At 38.2% G+C, this 21,746-nt stretch overlaps 1 protein-coding gene across 1 annotated transcript; it reads left to right on the plus strand.

Annotated features, from left to right (window-relative positions):
- The first annotated feature begins 1,812 nt into the window (after positions 1 to 1,812).
- Positions 1,813 to 21,422, plus strand: LOC149823106 (uncharacterized). Its single transcript, XM_089980435.1, has 8 exons — positions 1,813 to 2,059; positions 2,614 to 2,954; positions 7,027 to 7,267; positions 7,577 to 7,742; positions 7,840 to 7,942; positions 9,406 to 9,544; positions 11,135 to 11,346; positions 20,962 to 21,422. Exons 1-8 carry the CDS (start codon positions 1,813 to 1,815, stop codon positions 21,241 to 21,243), a joined length of 1,731 nt encoding a protein of 576 aa, XP_089836561.1. The 3' UTR covers positions 21,244 to 21,422.
- The last annotated feature ends 324 nt before the right edge of the window (positions 21,423 to 21,746 follow it).

The raw sequence follows: 21,746 nt of genomic DNA on the forward strand, positions 1-21,746 counted from the left end.
TTTAAGTCTACACCAAAAGGGTTACACGTGAGAGTTTAGACTTTCAGGATGGGAAAATGGTAGAGTTTGTTGCTGCATGCAGTGTGAGCCCTGAAGCATGTCAGTCTACTAATTCAATCCTTCCCTGACAAGTTAGGGTGGTTGGTTCTTTTATTTCCTTTTTGCACTTTTCGACTCTGTTTTTCTTTTCTACTTTCCGTCAAGAATGAGAAGGTTGTCTTCATTCTCCAACTGTACTCTCGGGCTTAAACGTAGCTTGGTTTAAATCCTGCATTAAGTTCTCTGTTCTTTTTCAGACTTTGCGAACCTACCTCGGTTTTTTTAGCTCTTAGCTATTCAGAGTGGTAAAGTTTTTTTTTTTTTATCAAACTTTACCACTGCCCTACGAAAATCAAATGCAGTAACGTCCCTTGGCACTAAGAGTGAACTTTACATACAAACAATCAATGCATTGATTTCTCGCTTTGACATCACTTTGCATTCTTCACATTCTTAAGGCCTACGCCATTCCTTTCCCTTCCTCCCTGCTTTTGATGCAAAAAGTTAATAATGATCTAGAACAAGGTGAATCTGATCTATCTATCTATCTATATATATATATATATATATATATATATATATATAAGCAACCCACTCATGCATCTTGGATGAGTCTGCCATCTGACCAACAATATGACTTGAGATAGATAGTACATACGGATGCATCGTTGAACATGATGGGTCATATGGCTACATGTTGCATGGAGGCTACCGTTAGGTACAAACTCAGTGAGGGTTTTCCTTTGTGCCAAAAAAAAAAAAATTTTTTTGCCCACATCTTGCGCTAGTGGCATACTTGTCATTTCTTAATCAAGGGAAATCTTGTTGAAAGAAACTTAATCAAGGATGATGAAGTTCAAAACCTTTCACTACACGTGATAAGAGAAGATCATATATATTGGCAAGACCATCTGACCATGTTGGGGGATCAGATTTTTCAAGGCAAAATTCATGTCCTCATCCAAGATACATGTGCATGGTGCGCATTTTATCCATCATCTTTGAGGAAACGTCTGAGTTTTGTTTGGGGGTCTGCTTTACTCCAACATCCCATGCCAGAAACAGCTGTCAGAAAGTGGCTCTGGGGACCACAGCTTTGGTTTATTATTAAAACTCAACTACCACCAATGATTTCTGGGCAAGCCTCTTCTCTTTAGACTGCCACCATGAAGTTACGAAGCTTGCAGTTTGTTTCTGCCAAAGCTGCTTTGCTTGTATTCCATCTGCCCCTTGTCCTTGCAGCAAGGCAAATTCCCATACGGCTTCTCCGCTGCTCATTGAATATGTAAAAAAACATAGGATGAGGATTCAGCTAGAGGAGGTGATAGTGTTAGTTTATGCGTGTACTGAAATTGATAATGGAATTAAAAACATAGGATGAGGATTCAGCTAGCTAGTGGAGGTGATAGTGTTAGTTTATGCGTGCAGTGAAATTGATACTGGAATTAAAAACATAGGATGAGGATTCAGCTAGTGGAGGTGATAGTGTTGGTTTATGCGTGCACTGAAATTGATGATGGAATTAATGTAGAGTAGTGGAGGCTTTCCTTTTCTGTTTAGTAGCCACAGTTCTATTCACGTTCGTGTGTCGTCTTTTGCGAACTTTGCGTTGTTTTGAAGAGAAAGAGCGAGTCTCTTTTTGCCAAATTTGGAGAGAGAGAGAGAGAGAGAGAGAGAGAGAGAGAGAGAGAGAGAGAGAGAGAGTTTTGATGGGTGTCAGGATTCGGAGCTGATATAGTTCTTGAGGAGTTTGAATTGGTGGAGAATATGGAAATGGAAGGTGGGGGTCTGCAGAAGAATTTTGAGAGAGTGGTATCTCAGAGAGCTATGCAAATGAGCAACTCTGCTGCTTGCAAGGTGGCCGTGATGGGTTTCTTGGCTGGAGTCTGTGTCACGTATCTTTTTCTTGCTGCCATCACTTCTGTTTGGCTACAACAGTTCGGAGCAGGGGAATTGAAAATGCCCATGGCAGATGCAGATGGGAGTATGAGAAACCAGACAGTGGCCGCAGTCCATAGGGGTAAAGTGTACAAGGATTTTATTTAACTTTTTAAATTTTATTTTAGGGAAACATTCCACAGCACTACACATTCATGTCATTTATTGAAATTTAACAACAAAAAACATCAAGCAACTTTGAGGATTGTAAGAAAAAAAGGGAAACGAAGCAGAGAAATTTCTGATGTTTCGTTAAGGATGCCAATTGCCAAAATCCATCATATAAACCAGTGCAAGAAATTTTCTTTTATTTTTAATCTTTCTGAAGTACAATAAGTTTCAGATAACTCGTTTTTCTCCATGTCTGAGTTTAGGAGATTTGAATAAAAGAAAAGAAAAGAAAAAATTAAGAACAAGGAAAACTAATTTTACTCACGATATAGAAATTAGTGTATTTATCAATGTAACATTGTTCACGTGAATATGGTAATCTAAACGGTCTTGAGTTTTCAATCTTGGACAATTACCTCCCGCTGTATAGTTCTGTTTTTTCTTCAAATTTTATTTTCTGGACCAATGATCTACACCAGTTTTTTCTCTCTAGAGATACATCATTTCACAGTATTTTTTTAATAGGTGGAGAGTTCGAATCTGTTAAAGCAGTAAAGGAAATGGGCATTGGTCCTAGAATCACATTCTTATACTCTGCTTGGCAAGAGCTGCTGACTTCTGGTGATCAGAAACAACATCAGTGGAGCAAAACAAGTGCAGATAGATTGAGCATTCCCAAAGCACCTCATCTTGAAGACTGCAAATCCAGAACAAAATTGTATGAACACCTTGATAAGATGGGGCCGCCATGGCCAGGTTGGCAAGGATTCCTAACCACTGGACTTTCAGATCTAACATTATCTCTGAAAGATGAAGAGAGTGCCAAGGCAATTCCAGTAATATCTGAAGGAGCTAATCCTCCATGGGTATGAATCTCGACCCAGTTGCTTCACACCATGGCATTTCCTACTCGTAAAAATTGCCAGGAAAATGCTATTTTTGATGCGTGAAGCAGGGGAAAGTGTCTTTCTACTTTCACCATGAAGCATTGATGATGTATTGTTATAGCCAAGCACATCCCAGGAGAAGGGGGAAGCCTGCTCTCTGGAGATATCAGATATGTGTGATCAATATTCAATGGGACTGCAATGTTCTGTTACTTTGACTTTACCTTATTCTTCATTATAAAATCGTATAGACAGGCATTTCAAGAACCATCAGAACCCAATTTCATTCAAGCCTTGGTTATTTCCAAGCTTCTTTTAGTAGTATAAGATACAGGCACACTAGCAACAGGAACCTACAAACTGAATGTTCTCGACAATATTTGTTGTCCTTGAGGTGCTTACTGCTCTGAAAATCAGAGAAACCATAGACAAGTTTGTTTATCCTGAAGGGTATTGATTGAACATAAAGATGCCCATGGTTGGGACAAATCAAAAAGGAAAAAGAACTGCATCAAGTACATATAAATATTTATTAGAGCTAATCTAAGAAATATGCGAAAACATCATTTCAATATTTGATCACACATGAATAAGATAAATGATAACTCCGCCTGTGTAGTTATACACTGCCGGTCCCAAGCCCGGACAAAGGAGGAGGGTTGCGGTAGGCCTGTGACAGCCAGCATAAAAACTTTGTCATATCCTATGAAAATGAACCAATATGAAAATTTCGTTGGGGCGTTCCCTACTGAGCGACGCGCTGTACTCTCTAGGCCCGGAGGCAGTGATAAATGTGCAAGGGTTGCTAGGTCGTCGCCCAGAAGCGACGCGTCACACCGGCGCCCGGGTGTGGTGTCAAATAGGCAAGGGTTCCCTCACTTTGTTGGATGGGTGGGGGTAAAGAAGTTAGTCCAAGACCATAAAATTAGGTTAGCCACTTGGAACATAGGGTCTTTAACTGGTAAGTTGGTAGAGTTAGTAGATGTTATGTGTAGGAGAAAGATTGATATTTTATGTCTTCAAGAGACCAAATGGGTAGGTGAGAAAGCTAAAGTGATAGAACCTTGGGGATATAAGATTTGGTATACAGGAATAAATAGGAATAGGAATGGAGTAGGGATTGTTATGAGTCGTCAGTTTATAGATAATGTAGTTGAGGTCCGTAGGAAGGGTGATAGAATTTTACTTATTAAATTAGTATTAGGTACGGATATTATTAATATTATTAGTGTTTATGCACCTCAAGTAGGTTTAGATGATTCCATTAAGCATCAATTTTGGGAAGATTTAGATGGAGTAGTACAAGAGACATCTTATGGAGAAAAGTTTTTCATCGGCGGTGACCTTAATGGACATGTAGGCATTAGTAGGGATGGATTTGAGAATATCCATGGAGGCTATGGTATACGAGAAAGAAATGAAAGTGGAGAAAGGATTTTAGATTTTTGTTTGTCCTATGATATGATCTTAGCAAACACTTGGTTTAGGAAGAGGGAGTCTCACCTAGTAACATTTAAAAGTGGGGTTAATACGAATCAGATAGATTTTTTCCTACTTAGAAAGAGAGATAGGGGTTGTTGCATCGATTGTAAGGTTATACCAGGAGAAAGTGTAGCTATACAACATAGAGTCTTAATTTTAGATCTTAGAATTAGACAATGCCGCAAAAGGGATAGACATAGGATAGATCCTAGAATTAAGTGGTGGGCACTGAAAGGAGCTAAACAAGGAATGTTTGTAGAGCAGGTAGTTAAGGAAGTTGATTGGTGTCTCGAGGAGGATTCAGAATCAATGTGAAATAATATAGCGGGTGGTATGAGAAAAGTAGCTAAGGAGGTATTGGGTGAGTCTAAAGGCGGTGCACCACTAGGTAAGGATACATCATGGTGGAATGAGGATGTCAAATTAGCTATTAAGGTTAAAAGAGAGTGTTATAGAAATCTAAGTAAGAGTCGTGATAATGAGAATTTGGAGAAGTATATGATAGCAAAGAAGGAAGCTAAAAAAGTTGTTTGAAACGCGAGGGCTAAGGTATATAAGGAGGTTTATGACAAGTTGGATACCAAAGAAGGCGAGAAGGATATTTATAGGCTTGCAAAGATGAGAGATAGGAAATCGAAGGATTTGGGTATGGTTAGATGTATCAAAGATGAAACACAAAGGGTTTTAGTCAAAGATGAGGAGATTAAGGAGAGATGGAAAGATTATTTTGATAAGCTATTTAATGATAGTCATGCTCAAGATCTTGGAGACTTCTCCATTCCTTTTCATGAGATAAATCGTGACTTCATGCGCAAGATTCAAAAGAAAGAAATTGCAGAGGCTTTGAAGAAAATGAAATCAAGAAGGGCAGTTGGCCCAGATGGTATACCTATCGAGGCTTGGAAATGCTTGGGAGAGAAAGATTTAGATTGGTTGACAAATCTTTTTATCTTGATTTGGCGAACAAATAAGATGCCTAATGAGTGGAGGAAGAGTACTTTGGTGCCTTTATATAAGAATAAGGGTGATATACAAGATTGCACAAACTATCGTGGTATAAAACTCATGAGTCATACTATGAAACTTTGGGAGAGGGTGATTGAGTCTAGGTTGAGGAAGGTTGTCATGATATCGGAGAATCAATTTGGTTTTATGCCTGGAAGATCAACTATGGAAGCTATACATCTTCTTAGACAACTTATTGAAAGATATAGAGAGAGGAACAAAGATTTGCATATGGTTTTTATTGATTTAGAGAAGGCATACGATAGAGTACCTAGGGACGTTCTCTGGTGGACAATGATGAAGAAAGGTGTTTCTCTCAAGTACATTAGTATAATTAAAGATATGTATGAAGGAGTAGTAACCAATGTCCGCACTTGTGGAGGGGTGACAACCAATTTTTCGATAACGGTTGGGTTACATCAAGGATCTGCTTTAAGCCCTTTCCTATTTGCGATAGTGATGGATGAGCTTACGAGATCAATTCAAGAAAATGTACTGTGGTGTATGTTGTTTGCTGATGATATTGTTTTGATTGATGAGTCTAGAGCTGGGGTTAATGCTAAGTTAGAATTATGGAGACAGACATTGGAAGCTAGAGGTTTTAAGTTGAGTAAGAGTAAGACTGAATATATGGAATGTCGGTTTAGTAAGCAACGAAGTAGTGATGGGAGTGTAGTGAAGCTTGGTGAGCAAGATATACCGGTGAATGATTATTTCAAATATTTGGGATCCATCATTCAAAAGTATGGAGAAATTGATGGAGATGTAAATCATAGGATAAAGGTTGGGTGGATGAAATGGAAAAGTGCTACTGGAGTGCTGTGCGATCGTAGAATGCCATTGCGGTTGAAGGGAAAGTTTTATAGGACGACTATTAGACCCGCTTTACTATATGGTACGGAATGTTGGGCTGCCAAGAGACATCATATTCAAAAAATGAGTGTAGCTGAGATGCGGATGCTTAGATGGATGTGTGGAAATACAATAAAAGATAAGATTCAGAACGAAGAGATACGTAAGAAGGTAGGTGTTGCACCCATTGAAAATAAGATGCGAGAGAATCGTTTACGGTGGTTTGGACATATTCGGCGAAGGCCTAATGATGCTCCAGTTAGAAGGTTGGAGAAATGGGAAAATATATTAGTTAAAAGAGGTCGGGGTAGGCCTAGGAAGACTTGGATGGAGATGATAGGAAAGGATATGAATGCTTTGAACCTCAACGAGGACATGGCGTTGGATAGAAATGATTGGAGGAAAAGGATTCATGTGGAAGACCCAAAATGAATTTCTTTTTTGGTTCATATCGCTGACCCCAATTGTTTTGGGATGAAGGCGTAGTTGTTGTTGTTGTTGTTGTATGAATAAGATAAATGATCAGATTTGAACCAAACAGGTCGAAATAGCACATATCACTATTAGTTCCAAGTGCTTAATACCTCAAAAATGATCCTGTAGCCTTCCTCTTTTAAGGAGAATGTTTACAATATGAACTCTTTTCATTTTAACAGTGTCTTTGATTTCTTTACTTCCTTTTGATCATATTTGATATCACTTGAAATTTTAGGTTGTTGGAGCAGACGAAGATAATTATCCTTTAACCAAAAAAGTTCAGCAATACCTCTGGGTGCATCAACATCCTGAAAACTGCAATGATCCTCAAATTAGGTTTCTTGTTGCTGATTGGGAGAGGGAGCGTGGTTTTGGTATTGGGGCTCAAATTGCTGCAATGACTGGACTGTTAGCTATAGCAATCAAAGAGAAAAGGGTTCTTGTCACAAATTACTTCAATCGAGCAGACCATAAAGGTTGTTTAAATGGTAATCTTTGTTAGTGAACATTTGTCATTATCCATATATGGTAGCTGCTTTCATTGGAATCAGTCTTTTTCCCTGCAATAACTGTCTAACTTTCTCTCATGTATAAAATACATTTTTTTTTCCTGTAATGATTCCAAATACAAATGTTCAACCCTGAATCATAGCTTGAATTTTCCACTGATTCCAGTGTTGAAGTAAACAATTATTCTCAATTCTTCATGAAGGAAACCGTATAGGTACACATAACATAATGAAATCAGGAGTTCAATCTGATAAAATTTGAATCCGATACTGCAGGGACTTTGCGGTCTCACTGGTCTTGCTACTTTTTCCTCGAGACATCACCACAATGCCAAGAACGTGCTTTACAGCTGATGAAAATGGAAGATGCTTGGAAGAATGAAACAGTAACAACAAATGTAAACTATACATCGAAGGAGATATGGACTGGAAAGGTTCCAAGGTGAGACAGCTAGAGAGGCATGTGTTTGTATAGTTTAACTTAGATAACTAAATCGAACTTTGGCCTCTATAATTAAATATTTACAGCCCATCTGCAGAGTGTGGGGTAGCCCATGGGAAGGTTTGCAGCCAACAACCGAGATAGATGGAAGGTTGCTCAAGAGTCACAGGAAAATGGATAGGAGGTGGTGGCGTGCACAGGTATCACCTGAAACTTTACAGCTATCACATTAGGCTTCTTCATATTCAACTTGGCAAGCAATTAAATTTATGTTAATAACTTAGATCCTTTTTGGTTGTTCTATGCGGTTTTAAAATGGGTGTTTCTGTAATGAGTACTTAACTGAGAATTACTTTCATAAAATTTAGCATGCTGGTATTCAAATTATGCTGGACTAGCAAAACCAAATTGGGTAGGTACCTGCATCCTTTACATATATTCCCAAGATGAAACAAGATGGGATCAGGGACACCTAATAGTTCTAACCACCATCTTTAACTTATTCAATTCTAGATTTTGGTATTGTTTGGCAATCGCATGTTTCCATTAAACATAGTTAAAAAAAATGAAAGCGTTTGAAATTTTCCTACAAGCGTTTATCCATTGCTAACCACATCTAGGCAACTGCTCCACTTTCTACTTGAATGCTGACTAATACCAAAGATAAGAGAGTAGGTCGTGAGTGAGCACAAGATTCTCTCTCACTGAAGAACTAATTGACCCAAAATAAAGCGCTTTTTTTTTATTATCTGATAATAAATCTTGCCAGACATCATCATTTCATTGGGTTGTCAGCCTGTAAATCACAGAGGCACCAAAAAGGCATGGTCGATCAATCTAAGAGTTAAAAAGCTGCCAACTTTAGAACAAAGTGCGTTGTGAATATCACCTACCCGTGACTCAGCCATTCATACTAATTCTTACACAAAAATATAGGTTCAATACGCTTTTTTTTTCACAATTTTCAAGCAAATCAAGGTAAATGTTCAAGAAGAGTGTGAGTTCAATGCATCCTGTTGTAGGTCAGGAGAGTTCGAGTGAAATCTGAGCACTCCCGATCAAATTAATGAGTCCTAGGGGGGTAGTTACGCTATTGACTATGTAATGCTGCTAGGCGAACCTAGTCAAAGTCTTAGCTAACCGGTAGAAGACCAAAGGACAAAGCCTTGATGCCAACCTAATATGTTAGCTAGGGATGCAAACAGACTGGATCCAGTATGCCCCTTTTATGATTTTTCGACCATAATCTGAATCTGACACTAGCATGTGTATGATTTTGATGTGGGTTCCCCTGGCTCGGATTGGACACTACAACATGATCCCCAGTTCTTTTTGGAGACTAGAAATATCCAGTTTCACAGAATTTTGAGGTCACATTTGACGACATTTTGTTTTATTGTTTCTCTTCGTATGTGCATGGTGATAATAAGAGCTTGTGAATAACCAATGGGGGCTCCACTTCTTTGGTAGGAGCTGTTAGTGCACGTCACCATGTGTTGGGACGTTGCAAGTTCAAAACCCAATGATATGTTGTGTAACAGGTGGGGGTCTGCCTAACCACAGCTTGCCTTTCAAAAAAAGAAAAAGAAAAAGAGCTTGTGAATACTTTACAATGTGAAAAGCAAGAGAGTGCTTATTTGTCTGTTTACACTTGGTTTGGTAGGCAGTGCGCTATTTGATGAGGTTCACAAGTGAGTACACCTGTGAGCTACTCAACGTCGCCAGACATGAAGCTTTTGGAATGCAAGCTGCAGAAATGGTTCTAAGTGTGCTGCCCAAGCAGTGGCCAAAGGTACGATACAGTCGTCCCAAATAACATGATGTGTTATTTACCACCTTACTGTTTATTATCATACTCATGGAGAAGATCTGTCCATCTCCACGAGCAAATTTTTAAATGTAGACTCGACTTTGTCTTCCTCTTGGTTGAGTTTCCCTTACGCATATCGTCTTCAAGCTATATATATAAACTTGCCAATCAATATACTATAGTATCTCAAAGGTATGTATCTATGCCTCACTTGTGAATTTTCTTTCAAATGCCTGGCCACCAGTTATGGATTAATTAATGCCTAGGAGCTAGGGCTGGGAAACGAGATGAGTTGTGGTTCAGCTCATGTTTGGCTAGTAAGGAGCTCGTTCGAGCTTGTGAACTAGGCTGGATAAGCTCAAGCATGAACAACCAATGTTTGGTTTGGCTCGTCGTTCATAGGCTTGTTAATTAGTAGAAAATATATTTTACCTATATTTTATATCATAGAGCGAAAATGGTTGAAGTGTTTGGCTTGCAAGCAATGAGTTTAGAGTTCAAATCCTATTGTGCTTACTAGTTTGAAACAACTATTTATTTTGTAATGAGCAGTTTGAGCTTGGCTTAGTAGGTTTACAGTCCAAATTCTATTATTTTCAAATCTGAAAAGAATATATATTTTTTTGTAAATAAGATAGCTCATGCTCAGCTCGTTTAGCTCGGACTTTTCATGAGCTCAAGCTCAGCTCAGCTCAGCTAGGCACAAGAAACGAGCAGAGCTTGGACACCCTCTGTTAGGTTTGTTGGGCTCATTCACAGGCCCTAGTGGAAGCCAAAGATGTGTACAAACACATTGATGCCCTTTTGCAAACTCTAATGCAAAGCCTGGACCCATCACTCTCAAAGAGGGCAGGGGTCAGATTATTACCTTTTGTGGTGAAATAGAATATTCTACTTTTACTAATGCACTTTTAAAAGACAACTTTGAGCTATAATGCTTGATTCATTCGGCTTTTGATTTTAATAATGACATTATTTCGAAACTCTTTTTTGTGTTACACCTCTGAATTTTGAAGCACTAAATGTCATATCTTAGCTGTTTTTTTTTTTTTAATTTGTTTCGTAAATGATGGTTTTATCCTTGAGGGCGTGCACAAACCCTTCTTCGCCAAGAAACTTTGAAGGTCTGCAGAGTTTGAATAGATTCTTTCTACGTAACTGCCTTAGGTATGCATTCTACATACTATTTAAACATGCTTCAGGATCAAATGTGGTCAGCAGGGTCCTGTGTCATGCTGAATGTCCAGGATCGAACACCACTGGTGCATGAAGCTGTCGTTGCTTTATCACTGTTGGGGCAAGTCAGGCTGGGTGGTCGTGTCCTCAGCCCGAAGTTTTACCTCGCGGGTAGACGGGTCCATTAGGTGTCCCAGTTCTCGGTGAGGGTTTTCCTTCATCATATAAAATAATAATAATAATAAGTCACAGAAATTGTAGCAATACCTATAAATGTCAAAAGAAACATTTGGTTTATGATTTAAATTAAAGCTGCTGAAGATGTTGATTTTTAGGAGTTAAATTAGAAATTCCGTGCTATCACAGCTATGCCAAGGATATGAATGCTACTTTCCCATACAGGTAGAAGCTGGCGGACCCCCAACAGAGATGGAACAGTATGTCTGGTCCAGTTGGAAGCCATGGGTTCCCAGACCATTATTGAGCATACATGTGAGAATGGGAGACAAATCATGTGAAATGAAGTTGTCTTCTTTTGACACATATATGCAGCTTGCTGATCGCATAAGAAGACACTTTCTGGATTTAAAAAATGTCTGGCTCTCCACAGAAATGCAGGTAAATATGCATTGTGCGCTAATCCTGATTATAATGTTTAACCATAATCCATAAATGGAAAGGCAAGTTATAGAAGCTGAGATTAACAGCAACCGCCAATACCTATCAGAAAGGTCATTTTATCGAAAAAGCAACATTGATATAGGCTACACCATGTTATTTAGAATGTTATGTAAACCAACAAATCACAAGATAAAGAGGGGGGGAAAAGAGAGAAAACATGCACTCATGCCTACTATATCCACGGAAGTAGAGAAAATCCACTAGCAATATGTAAGCAAATACAATAACGAGATGCAGAGTTTGCAAAACCCCATGTAATACTCTGATCTGTGACCTTAGGAGTCTGAGTTCGGTTGATATTACTTTTCATATAAAAAGTATACAGAGTTCACACAGAGAAAACATGACTATTTTTTTTTCATTATCTTCCAATAACTCATTTTCTTTATATTGTTCATCATTCATAACAAAAGAAGATAACAACTACATAAATATTCAATGACAAGTAAAAACTACTAAGTGCTCTGCCGAAGTCGTCTATCAAGTCATGTTTGTGCTAGTGTACTTGGAACAATTATAATTATACAGGGGGGTGAGTCTACAACCCAATAAGAAATAATCATAAGCAAATAACACTTAAACTTACAACTGTAGTGGGCTCTAAGCTCCTATATTCTGAGTTTAGGTTTCGATACACCATGCAAATTTGTATCTTTTAATTACCCTCCAATACACTCTTAAATACTTTATCACACTACACTACTCCTAAGTCCGTTATACCGGTCATAGCCATCTATGAGCGTAGTAATTCGCGTAGAACACCCCAATTATGCATGTTGGTCAGACAATGAATCATACACTCATAGTGGTCCTCGGACCACCAGACACTGCAGTGAAACAAAAAAGAGGACCCCGCCGATAGCTAGTCAGGAGAATGCTCAATCTCAATTTCGGTATGGCCCATGCTACATCCTAACCATGATGGTTCTCAACCATCTATGATCGTATAGAGTCCTCAATCACTGTGTGAGTGTAACCCTAAGTCATAGGCTAAGTTCAACACATACCCATATTCTCAAACAGGTATTTCATTCATTCTCTCACGAGTAATATCGAGAAATGATCACGACATATCTCATTCTTTAAGTCTCATGATGACATTAAGACTTACACTTATCTCATAATAAGTATACAACGATGTAGGGCCTCCACATCATTAAATTACCGGTGTCCCACTCTCCATGGTGGTTGCATTCTGGTCACGAACCAGGCAACAATTACCATAGGTCGCCACTTTCAAAATTTAAGGGGTTATTATGCATGTTAATTTTAAGCCTAAACACAATCTCATCAAATGCATGTTATTAGTTATTTATGATATAGATATGCTATCACAAAATAATCTTTCTAATATGCATGACATACAATAACTAATATGCATTCCACAATTAACATGCGTATACAATCATCTCATAATATCATGCATGATCAAATTATGCATATCATTTTTATACTTAAAAGTTATCATACTAATCATGTTAATTCACAACAATAATATGCAACGTAAAAATATTTATTCACATCTAAAATTACTTATAATATCCCTTACCTCGAGTGTGAATATCGTACTCTAGTCATAATCGAGTCTCAAGATGCTCTAACAGTAGGATCTGGTCATTATACAATTATATTCGTATTATCGATGATTTGTAGACGGGTTTTCTCTATTGGCAGCTCTAATGACAAAGCTCACTAAGAAAGACGTAAAGTTTGAGTAGAATGACAAGTGTGAGCGGAGTTTTCATAAAATAAAGAAGTGTTTGACCACTGCTCAAGTATTGGTCTTACCTTATGGATTCAGAGGTTTCACTATTTATAGTGATGCCTCTTATAAGAGATTGGGTTGCGTTCTGATGCAACATAGTAAGGTGATAGCTTATGCATCTCGCCAACTTAAAACACATGAAGTCAATTATCTGATGCATGACTTGGAGCTTGCAGTGGTCATTTTCGCGCTTAAAATATAGAGACACTACTTATATGATGAGCAATTTAAAGTTTTTACTGACTACCAAAGCCTCAAATATTTGTTTTCGCAAAGAGACTTGAATTTAAGGTAGAAAAGATGACTGAAATTTTTAAAAGATTATGATTTTGAGCTGAAGTATCATTCGAGAAAAGTGAATGTAGTCACTGATGCTCTTAGCAAAAAGTCAGAAGCATTAGCCAGACTCACATATTGAGATTTATTTTCTTCGATCGTGCATCAGAAAGCAGAAACTCAATGCTTACTAAATTGATTATTATCTATGCAAATCACATTAAAGTCAGAATTGTGAGAGCAAATTAAGGAAAAGTAACCCTTAGATCCAGAGTTAGCCCAAGTGAGGCAGGAGATTTCAGAAAGAGAGGAGTCAGACTTTAAAGTTAATGATCAAGGACTTCTTCAATTTCGTAATAGAGTGTGCATTCCTAAGGATAACCAGCTCAGACATCAGTTATTGGGCGAGACACACCACTCTAGATATGTCATTCACCCTAGCAGCATCAAAATGTATTGAGATTTGAAAGATACATTTTTGTGGAGCAGAATAAAGGGAGATATTGTTGAGTTTGTAATCGAGTGTCTGTTGTGCCAGCAAGTGAAGATTGAGCACCAACGACCCGGTGGGTTACTACAATCACTAATATCTAAAAAAAATGGGTAGATGTCATTATGTATTTTGTCTCAAGTCTCCCAAGAACCAAAAATATGATGAATTCAGCATGGGTGATTGCTGACAGGCTAACTAAGTCAGCTCACTTTTTGGCCTATAAGACAACTCACTCTTGTGACCAGTTGGCTCAATTGTTTATTAAAGAGATTGTCAGATTCCATGAAGTACCTGATTCGATTGTTTCGGATAGAGACTCGAAGTTTACTTCACATTTCTAACAAAGTTTTCAAGAAGCTATGGGAACACAGTTAAAAATGATTATGACATTTTACCCTCAGTCAGACGGACAATCAAAGCAAACCATTCAGATCCTGAAGGACATGTTGCGAGCATGCACTTTAGAGTATAATGACTCATGGAATGATATCTTACCTCTGATATAGTTTGCCTACAATAATAATTTTCAAACAAGTATAGGCATAGCTTTGTTTGAGGCATTGTACAGTTGACAGAGCCAAATACCCTTGTGTTGGCATGAGATCGGAGAAAGAAGATTTTTAGGGCTTGAATTGATGCAACAGATGGCAGACCAGGTGAGATTCATTTGAGAGCGTCTTCTGGCAATGCAAAGTCGAGAAAAAAGTTATGCAGATAAAAGACGTTGTGAGTTAAAGTTTGAGCAAGGTGATCATGTATTTTTGAAGATATCTTCTTTTAAGGGAGTAATGTGTTTTAGTCGAAGAGGAAAATTGAATCCAAGATATATTAGACCCTTCAAGATACTTGTGAGAGTTTGTCAGACGACATATAGACTGACTTTGCCACCTTCCTTATCTCACAAGTATTCAGGTGTTATTCATATTACAAATCTTGGTAGGATTCTTGGGTTTAGACCGATTGGTGACTGCTTCAATCTTCGCAGGGTCTACCATAATTTTATCTTTAGAAACAATATGTCCAAGGAAGGACACTTGTTCCAACCAAAAGGCACACTTAGAGAATTTGGCGCAGAGTTGATGTTCTTTGAGTGTTTGCAGAACTATCCTCAGGTGTTATTCATATTACTCTCCTGTGGTGGAATAAATGAGGATGTTATCAATAAATACCACTATGAACTTATCCAAATATGGTCTGAAAACCCTAATCATCATATCCATGAAGATTGTTGGTGCATTAGTCAGACCAAAAGACATGACCAAGAATTCATAATGGTCATATTGTGATCTAAATGTCATCTTAGCCACATCTTCTTTCTTAATCTTCAGCTGATGATAACCTAATCCTAGATCCAACTTCGAGAAACATGTAGCTCCTTGAAGTTGATCTAACAAATCATCAATTCACGATAATGGATATTTATTTTTGATGGTCACTATATTCAGTTGCTGATAATCTATACACATTCGCAGTGATACATCCTTCTTCTTGACGAACAAAATTGGATCACCCCAAGGAGATACTGACGGTCGAATAAAACCTTTCTTCAACAATTCTTGCAATTGCTTCTTAAGTTTTGCAGGTCTCATCTGATAATGAACCTTCGAAATGGGAGTTGTTTATGGGACAAGGTTGATATGAAATTCAATTTCTCGATCAAGAGGAAGAATTTGAAGTTCTTCCAGAAAAATATCAGCATATTCATGAACTATGTTTACATCAGATAATGTGAGGTTATCTCTCTCTTCAGTCTTCATGTAGGCTAGAAATCCCATGCATCCTTCTTGAATATATTTATTTGCCTTTAGTCAAGATATGATCATTGGTTTTGATAGTTTCCTAACACCCTGATATATGAAAGTTGGAGTCTTGGGGGTTTGAAAACTGACACACTTTTTTTACAATCAATTGTGGCATGATGGTCCGACAACCAACCCATGCCAAGAACAACATCTATATCTTTGAAATTGAGTTACAATAAGTTCATAAGCAACTCACAGTTTTCTATTTTCACTATACAATTATTATATATCGTGTCTACAACGGTGGACTCGCCTATAGGTGTTTCTATCAAGTAAGAAACACTCAATCGAGAATGTGCAATAGGCAACCATTTTTCAAAAGTTGAGGTGGTAAAACTATATGTAGCTCTAGAATCAAACAATACATGTGCTAGAATACCAGAAATAGGGAGTGTACATTAAACCACTCCGAGACTAGCAAAAGCTTCTTGAAGAGCAGTCACATAAGCATGACCTGGTACCACGGGCTTCTACTTTGGGGGTGCACTGCTCCTCCGATCAGGTTGCAGGCAGTCGTTGGCATAGTGACCCATCTACTGGCAGTTGAAGCACCTGACATTTCTTAGGTCATATTTACCCTCGTGCCTCTAGAGACCACAAGTCATGCATGCGTTGTTCGACTGGGCCGACTTCTGGATCTTTTGCCTTTTAGCTTGCTAGCTTCCCACATTCTTGACTTGCTTACCTTGGTTCTGACCAAGGGTTTGACCTTCGTACTGTCTCTTGTGGTCTCACTGAAATCTCTCCTTATATTGAAATTTTCTTCGAGAGGACTCTGTCACATCGCTACCATTATGCATGGCCTTATCTTCATTCTTAGGCTTCTCTTTCTCTTGAAGCTTTTCTTTCGTCTTCAATTCCCCAAAATTATACCTTGAGGCATAGTCTATGAGCCGGATGTACTTATTTATTTGTTGTGGCCCTACCAACCTCAGAATTTTGGGTCTCAAGCCTCTCTCAAATTGCCTGCGCTTCTCCTTTTCATTCGTCACAAAGCACTTGGCAAAACGAGAAAGAGTTAAAGCGAACTATATACTGAGCTACAATCATATTGCCCTGCTTCAACTTCTTGAATTCTTCTTCCTTTTGCACCCTCTAACACTTCAGAAAGAATTGTCTATAGAATCTCCCCACAAAGTTAGACCAAAGCAAATACGTGTCCTACTCCAAGGTATCCTTGATTGACCTCCACCAATGCTCTGCATCACTGGTCAAATTTGACATAGCTATCCATACCCTCTAATCCTTTAGACATTGAATGGCATCCAAGGCATTTTCCACCTGCATGAGCCAATTCTCTGCTACAACACCTTCAAGAGTGTCATCGAAAAGTGGAGGTTGCATGTTCTTGAATCTTTTCGCCCATAAAGTGATGCCAGAAATAATCGTTTAGGGTTGATTTTGCTGAGCTCGGGTTGTTTATAAAAGCTCATATAGAATATTGTTTGTGGTATACTTTGGTGGTATCCTCGCACTTTCTCCTGTGATGCTTTCCCTTGGCGATCCTTGAGGGATCTCCATACTCTCTTCTCTACTCTCATGTGGAGCATGCCTCTCAGGAGTATGAAGAAATGAACATGCTCTATGAACTTGCGCATCTTCTGAGGTGGAGGATGATGAAGGTGCCCTTCGGGATGGTATGGTAAGTCGCTTTCTATTTCCAGTTGTTGCGTTGAGTTATCCCCTCTTCCATCTGGCCGCTACAGTATCCTTTGATAGATAAGACGTTCCCCTACGAGTGACTATGTATGCTGCATTGAAATTATCACATAAATAACTTATCCTCATTTGCATAATTTATACTCGTACAAGATTTAATCATAGGCAAAGAATTATGACTCGTATAGGAAAATATTTATTTTATTCTTCATTGTATTACATGAAAATAAAATATAAAAGCAAAAAAAAAAAAATAATACAAGACAAAAGATAATCAAATTAAACTAAATAAGCTAAGTATTTCTAAATGTTTCACTATATCATTCTCCAATCCATCCTAAACTTGGTTCTCTCTCTAAACTCCTTCGTGTCTGTTGAAGGTGAGTCGTAAGAGGAGCATTTAGGTCATACTCGGGTGAAGCATGAGTGTAGGTCGGTGAAGCAGAAGTATAGGTAGGTGAGGCTGAATCATCAGTGGGATCTTCATCCTGCCCCATTTCTATGAACTACTCGATGTTGTCCGTCCCTGCCCTAATAATGAGTCGTTCATGTTTGCTTCAACAGCTTGCCATGTTGCTTCAGTGACCTGAATTGTTATCCTTACAATTTCTTCAGAAAGAAACTTCTCAACTAGATGTGAAGCTCCTCGATTTGTTGCACTCATGGCAGCTGCATAACTGGCTCAGAACATATGTCGTCTCCGTGCACTGGTCATACGCGACCCTCTTCGAGACACAAAGTTTACGCTAGGGATGCTTTCCTTATGACTCCTCCTTGAGCTGTCATCTAATTTCTCGTCATCCGGCCACATACTGATCGAGCTCTCTAACGGTGGGATTGGTGAGTCCCTCACCCATAAGACTGAGGTTGTCGCCCTCGAGTAGTGTTGGGGTAGTCCTGTCGGTAAGCGTCTCTCTTACCGACTATGATATAAATTGGCAGGAATAGTGGTGTCAAATCTCTAACTATCTGAGACATAATTGTCATGACTCTAGTTGTCATTGCCATTGCAGTGACAAACTCCTCTCTTCCTACGACAAGTGGCTCAGAAGGGTCTTGTGCTCTAGGGTCTTCATGATTATTGCACTTGCTAACCATTTTTTAATCACAAAACAACCTAGTTACTAACGTATTTTTATTGAGCAGAGATTTATATCATATTCTATATCATTGAATTTGTTATAAATGATGAACTTCTTTATGTGAACCTAGCTCTGAAATCATTTTGTAACACCCCGATCTGAGACCTCAAGTGTCTGAGTTTGGTTGGTATTACTTTCCAAAGGAAAAGTGTATAGAGTTCACACAGAGAAAATATGACTAATTTTTTTTATTATCTTTCAATAACTTATTTTCTTTACATTGTTCATCATTCATAACAAAAGAAGATAACAATTACATAAATATTCAATGACAAGAAGTAAAAACTATCAAGTGCTCTGCCGAAGAAGTAGTCTATCAAGTTCTGTCTGTTTTAGTATGCCTGAAACCTACAGTTGTAATTAAACAATGGGGTTAGTCTACAACCCAGTAAGAAATAATTATAAGCAAATAACACTTAAACTTATAATTGTAGTGGACTTTAAGCCTCTATTCTGAGTTTAATTTTTGACATACCACATAAGTTTGTATCTTTTAATTACCCTCTAATACACTCTTAAACACTTTATCACACTACACAGTGGTTAGAAACTCTAGACGATCATAGATGGTTGAGAACCATCATAGTTAGGATATAGCATAAACCATACCGAGATTAAGATTGAGCCTGACCTCCCAACTAGTTACCGGCGGGGTTTCCTTTTTTGTTTCACTGCAATGCTTGGTGGTCCGAAGACCAGTGGGAGTGTATGGTTCATTATCTGGCCAACATGTAGAATTGGGGTGTTCTACGCGGGTTGCTACACCCATAGACAATTATGACCAGTATAACCGACCTAGGAGTAGTGTGGTGTGATAGAGTGTTTAAAAGTATATTAGGGAGTAATTAAAACATATAAACATGTGTGGTGTGTAAAAAATTAAACTCAAACTAGGGGCATAGAGCCTACTACAGTTGTAAGTTTAAGTGTTTATTTGCTTATAATTATTTTTTATTAAGTTGTAGACTCACCCCCCAAATAGAAAACCGTCTTTCCTCTTTTTAAATTTTTTTTTTAGACTCATCCCCTCCGACGATTTCATTGGAGGGGGTTACACCCTAATCCTTAATACACCCCAAAACCCTCATCCTCTTAACACCAAAAGGAAGCAACTATATATATGAAAAGCGAACAAGAACATAGTCAGTACAATAGGACATGACATACCGGGGGAGGCTACGTCCCCCGCACCCTTGACCGAAGTCCACAACCACCACAATCCTCATTCAAGATCTCATTTTCAAAAAGTATTTCGAACCGGATCATGGATGGGCGTGGGTACAGAATTCATGACACCCACAACATTATAACATAAGAGAGAATGTTTGTGGTTGTGTTAAGTAAAGCATTCTAAGCCCGAATGCTTACAGTTATGGCTTCCCATTAACATCTAGAGAGTACATAACAATGGCATTCATTGTTAACGTTAGTTTTTCACTTTCTCTTTTCCATCACTTCAAGTTACGAAGATCGAGTGTAGAATTTAGATAATATTCCAGGATCTTGCCCGAATAATTGTTGGTTCAAAAGGCGCTTCCTACACAAACTCTGCAGTGGTATTTCCATGATAAAGAACATTTCTAGGATGACAAGTGTTCATGTCTTGACATCTTCTCTGAATATAGGAGCGCTTTCTATGGAACCTAGACTAATTCAAGTATGCATTAACATACTCTTTAACACAGTCTAAGCAAGATTATTTAACCAATAGTGTAACATGTATAATTAATGCATAAGCAAATGGACATTAAAACATTTTCACCGCAGAAGTATTTATGAGAATATCATAACAAAACTGAAGCCCAGCTCTGTGGAAGATAACTAGAGAGTGTTCGGTATATATTACTGGGTTGTAATGCTCATAAGAGAGTGGCATGCCATTATGGGCATTGACAACTCTTGTCAGGCACTTAAGATAATCAATTCTGTGTGGACAAGATTCTGATAACAAGTTTTTAATAATTACGAAAGGATTGATAAGAAAACAATCTTCCAATGAGTACAAATTGTGGTTCAGTAGATTGAATTGAGATATAAAGTATTGGTTCACCAATTGCTGTTTCAATGATATTATTCTTTCAAAAAAAAATTGAGATATGAAATAGGGAGGTCAGATGACTCACCTGATTGGTGCCCAATTCAACCCTACTCATGGTTAACCTGTGCGTTTCAGCTTCATTGACTTCACAATATTAGCTATATGAATATAACCAACACGCTGTTGATGTTGGTAAAATTGAGATAAACCCCACGAAGCACATTATCCAAATCTTACTGTACAAGCATATTTGACAACCATTCATGCTTCCATGATCTCTTGGTAGAATAGTATTTTGTTTGGTATTCTACAACATAAATTTTCCAGTTTCTAGTGTATGGTTTTCTGAGGTCCATGTAACCGTATGGATACTGCAGGATGTAGTCGACAACTCGACGATGTACACTGGTTGGAGGTTCTACTACACAAAGAATGTGGCAAGACAAGTGGGCAATACATCAATGGCAGATTATGAGGCAAGCCTAGGTAGGTTGACCAGTACAAACTATCCAATGGTTAATTTTTTAATGGCAACCGAAGCAGATTTCTTCATAGGTGCACTTGGATCGACGTGGTGTTATCTAATAGATGGAATGAGGAATACTGGAGGGAAAGTCATGGCTGGATACATGAGCGTCAATAAGGATAGGTTCTGGTGAAATATGGGGGGGTCTTTGCACAAATTATGGGGGGTCTTTGCACAAATTATTCAATTTTGACAATCAACAAGCTGGTATTAAAGACTGGCACACATGGAGGGGAAGATCTGTATTATAGCAAACTGTGTATTATACCAAAAGGAGATGCATGTAAATGAAAACCATAAAATTATGAATCACTCATTTTTTGTTCATTCTTCTGAATTAAGGTTCTATTTGCCCCTGCCCCGGTCTTTTTTTTTGTGAGAGAATCATTACCTATGGGTAATAAAAGTGGTAGATATAAAACCTTATCTCCGATATCATTTAGGTAAATGTTTACATTTCAACATGGTCAATAGAGAAAGACCAAAAATGCATTATATTTGCTGGTTATCTCAAACGTGTCCAATAGAAACAATATTTGAGCCAATATGTAGTTCATATCACACCCAGCTTTATCCTATCAAAGGAAAAAAGAACGAACTTTATTTGGACTACGGTATGCCTGCATTTTGTACCTG

Source organism: Nuphar pumila, chromosome 11 (assembly GCF_984573655.1).
Source record: "Nuphar pumila chromosome 11, dmNupPumi1.hap1.1, whole genome shotgun sequence".
Lineage (NCBI taxonomy): Eukaryota > Viridiplantae > Streptophyta > Magnoliopsida > Nymphaeales > Nymphaeaceae > Nuphar > Nuphar pumila.

Bases quoted from the DNA above. Each gene is read 5' to 3' on its own strand.
- LOC149823106 (XM_089980435.1), top strand. From the start codon at position 1,813: ATGGAAGGTGGGGGTCTGCAGAAGAATTTTGAGAGAGTGGTATCTCAG. The intron at 7,268-7,576 runs GTTGTTTAAATG...CCGATACTGCAG, and splicing joins CAATCGAGCAGACCATAAAG to GGACTTTGCGGTCTCACTGG. The intron at 7,743-7,839 runs GTGAGACAGCTA...GCCCATCTGCAG, and splicing joins TGGACTGGAAAGGTTCCAAG to AGTGTGGGGTAGCCCATGGG.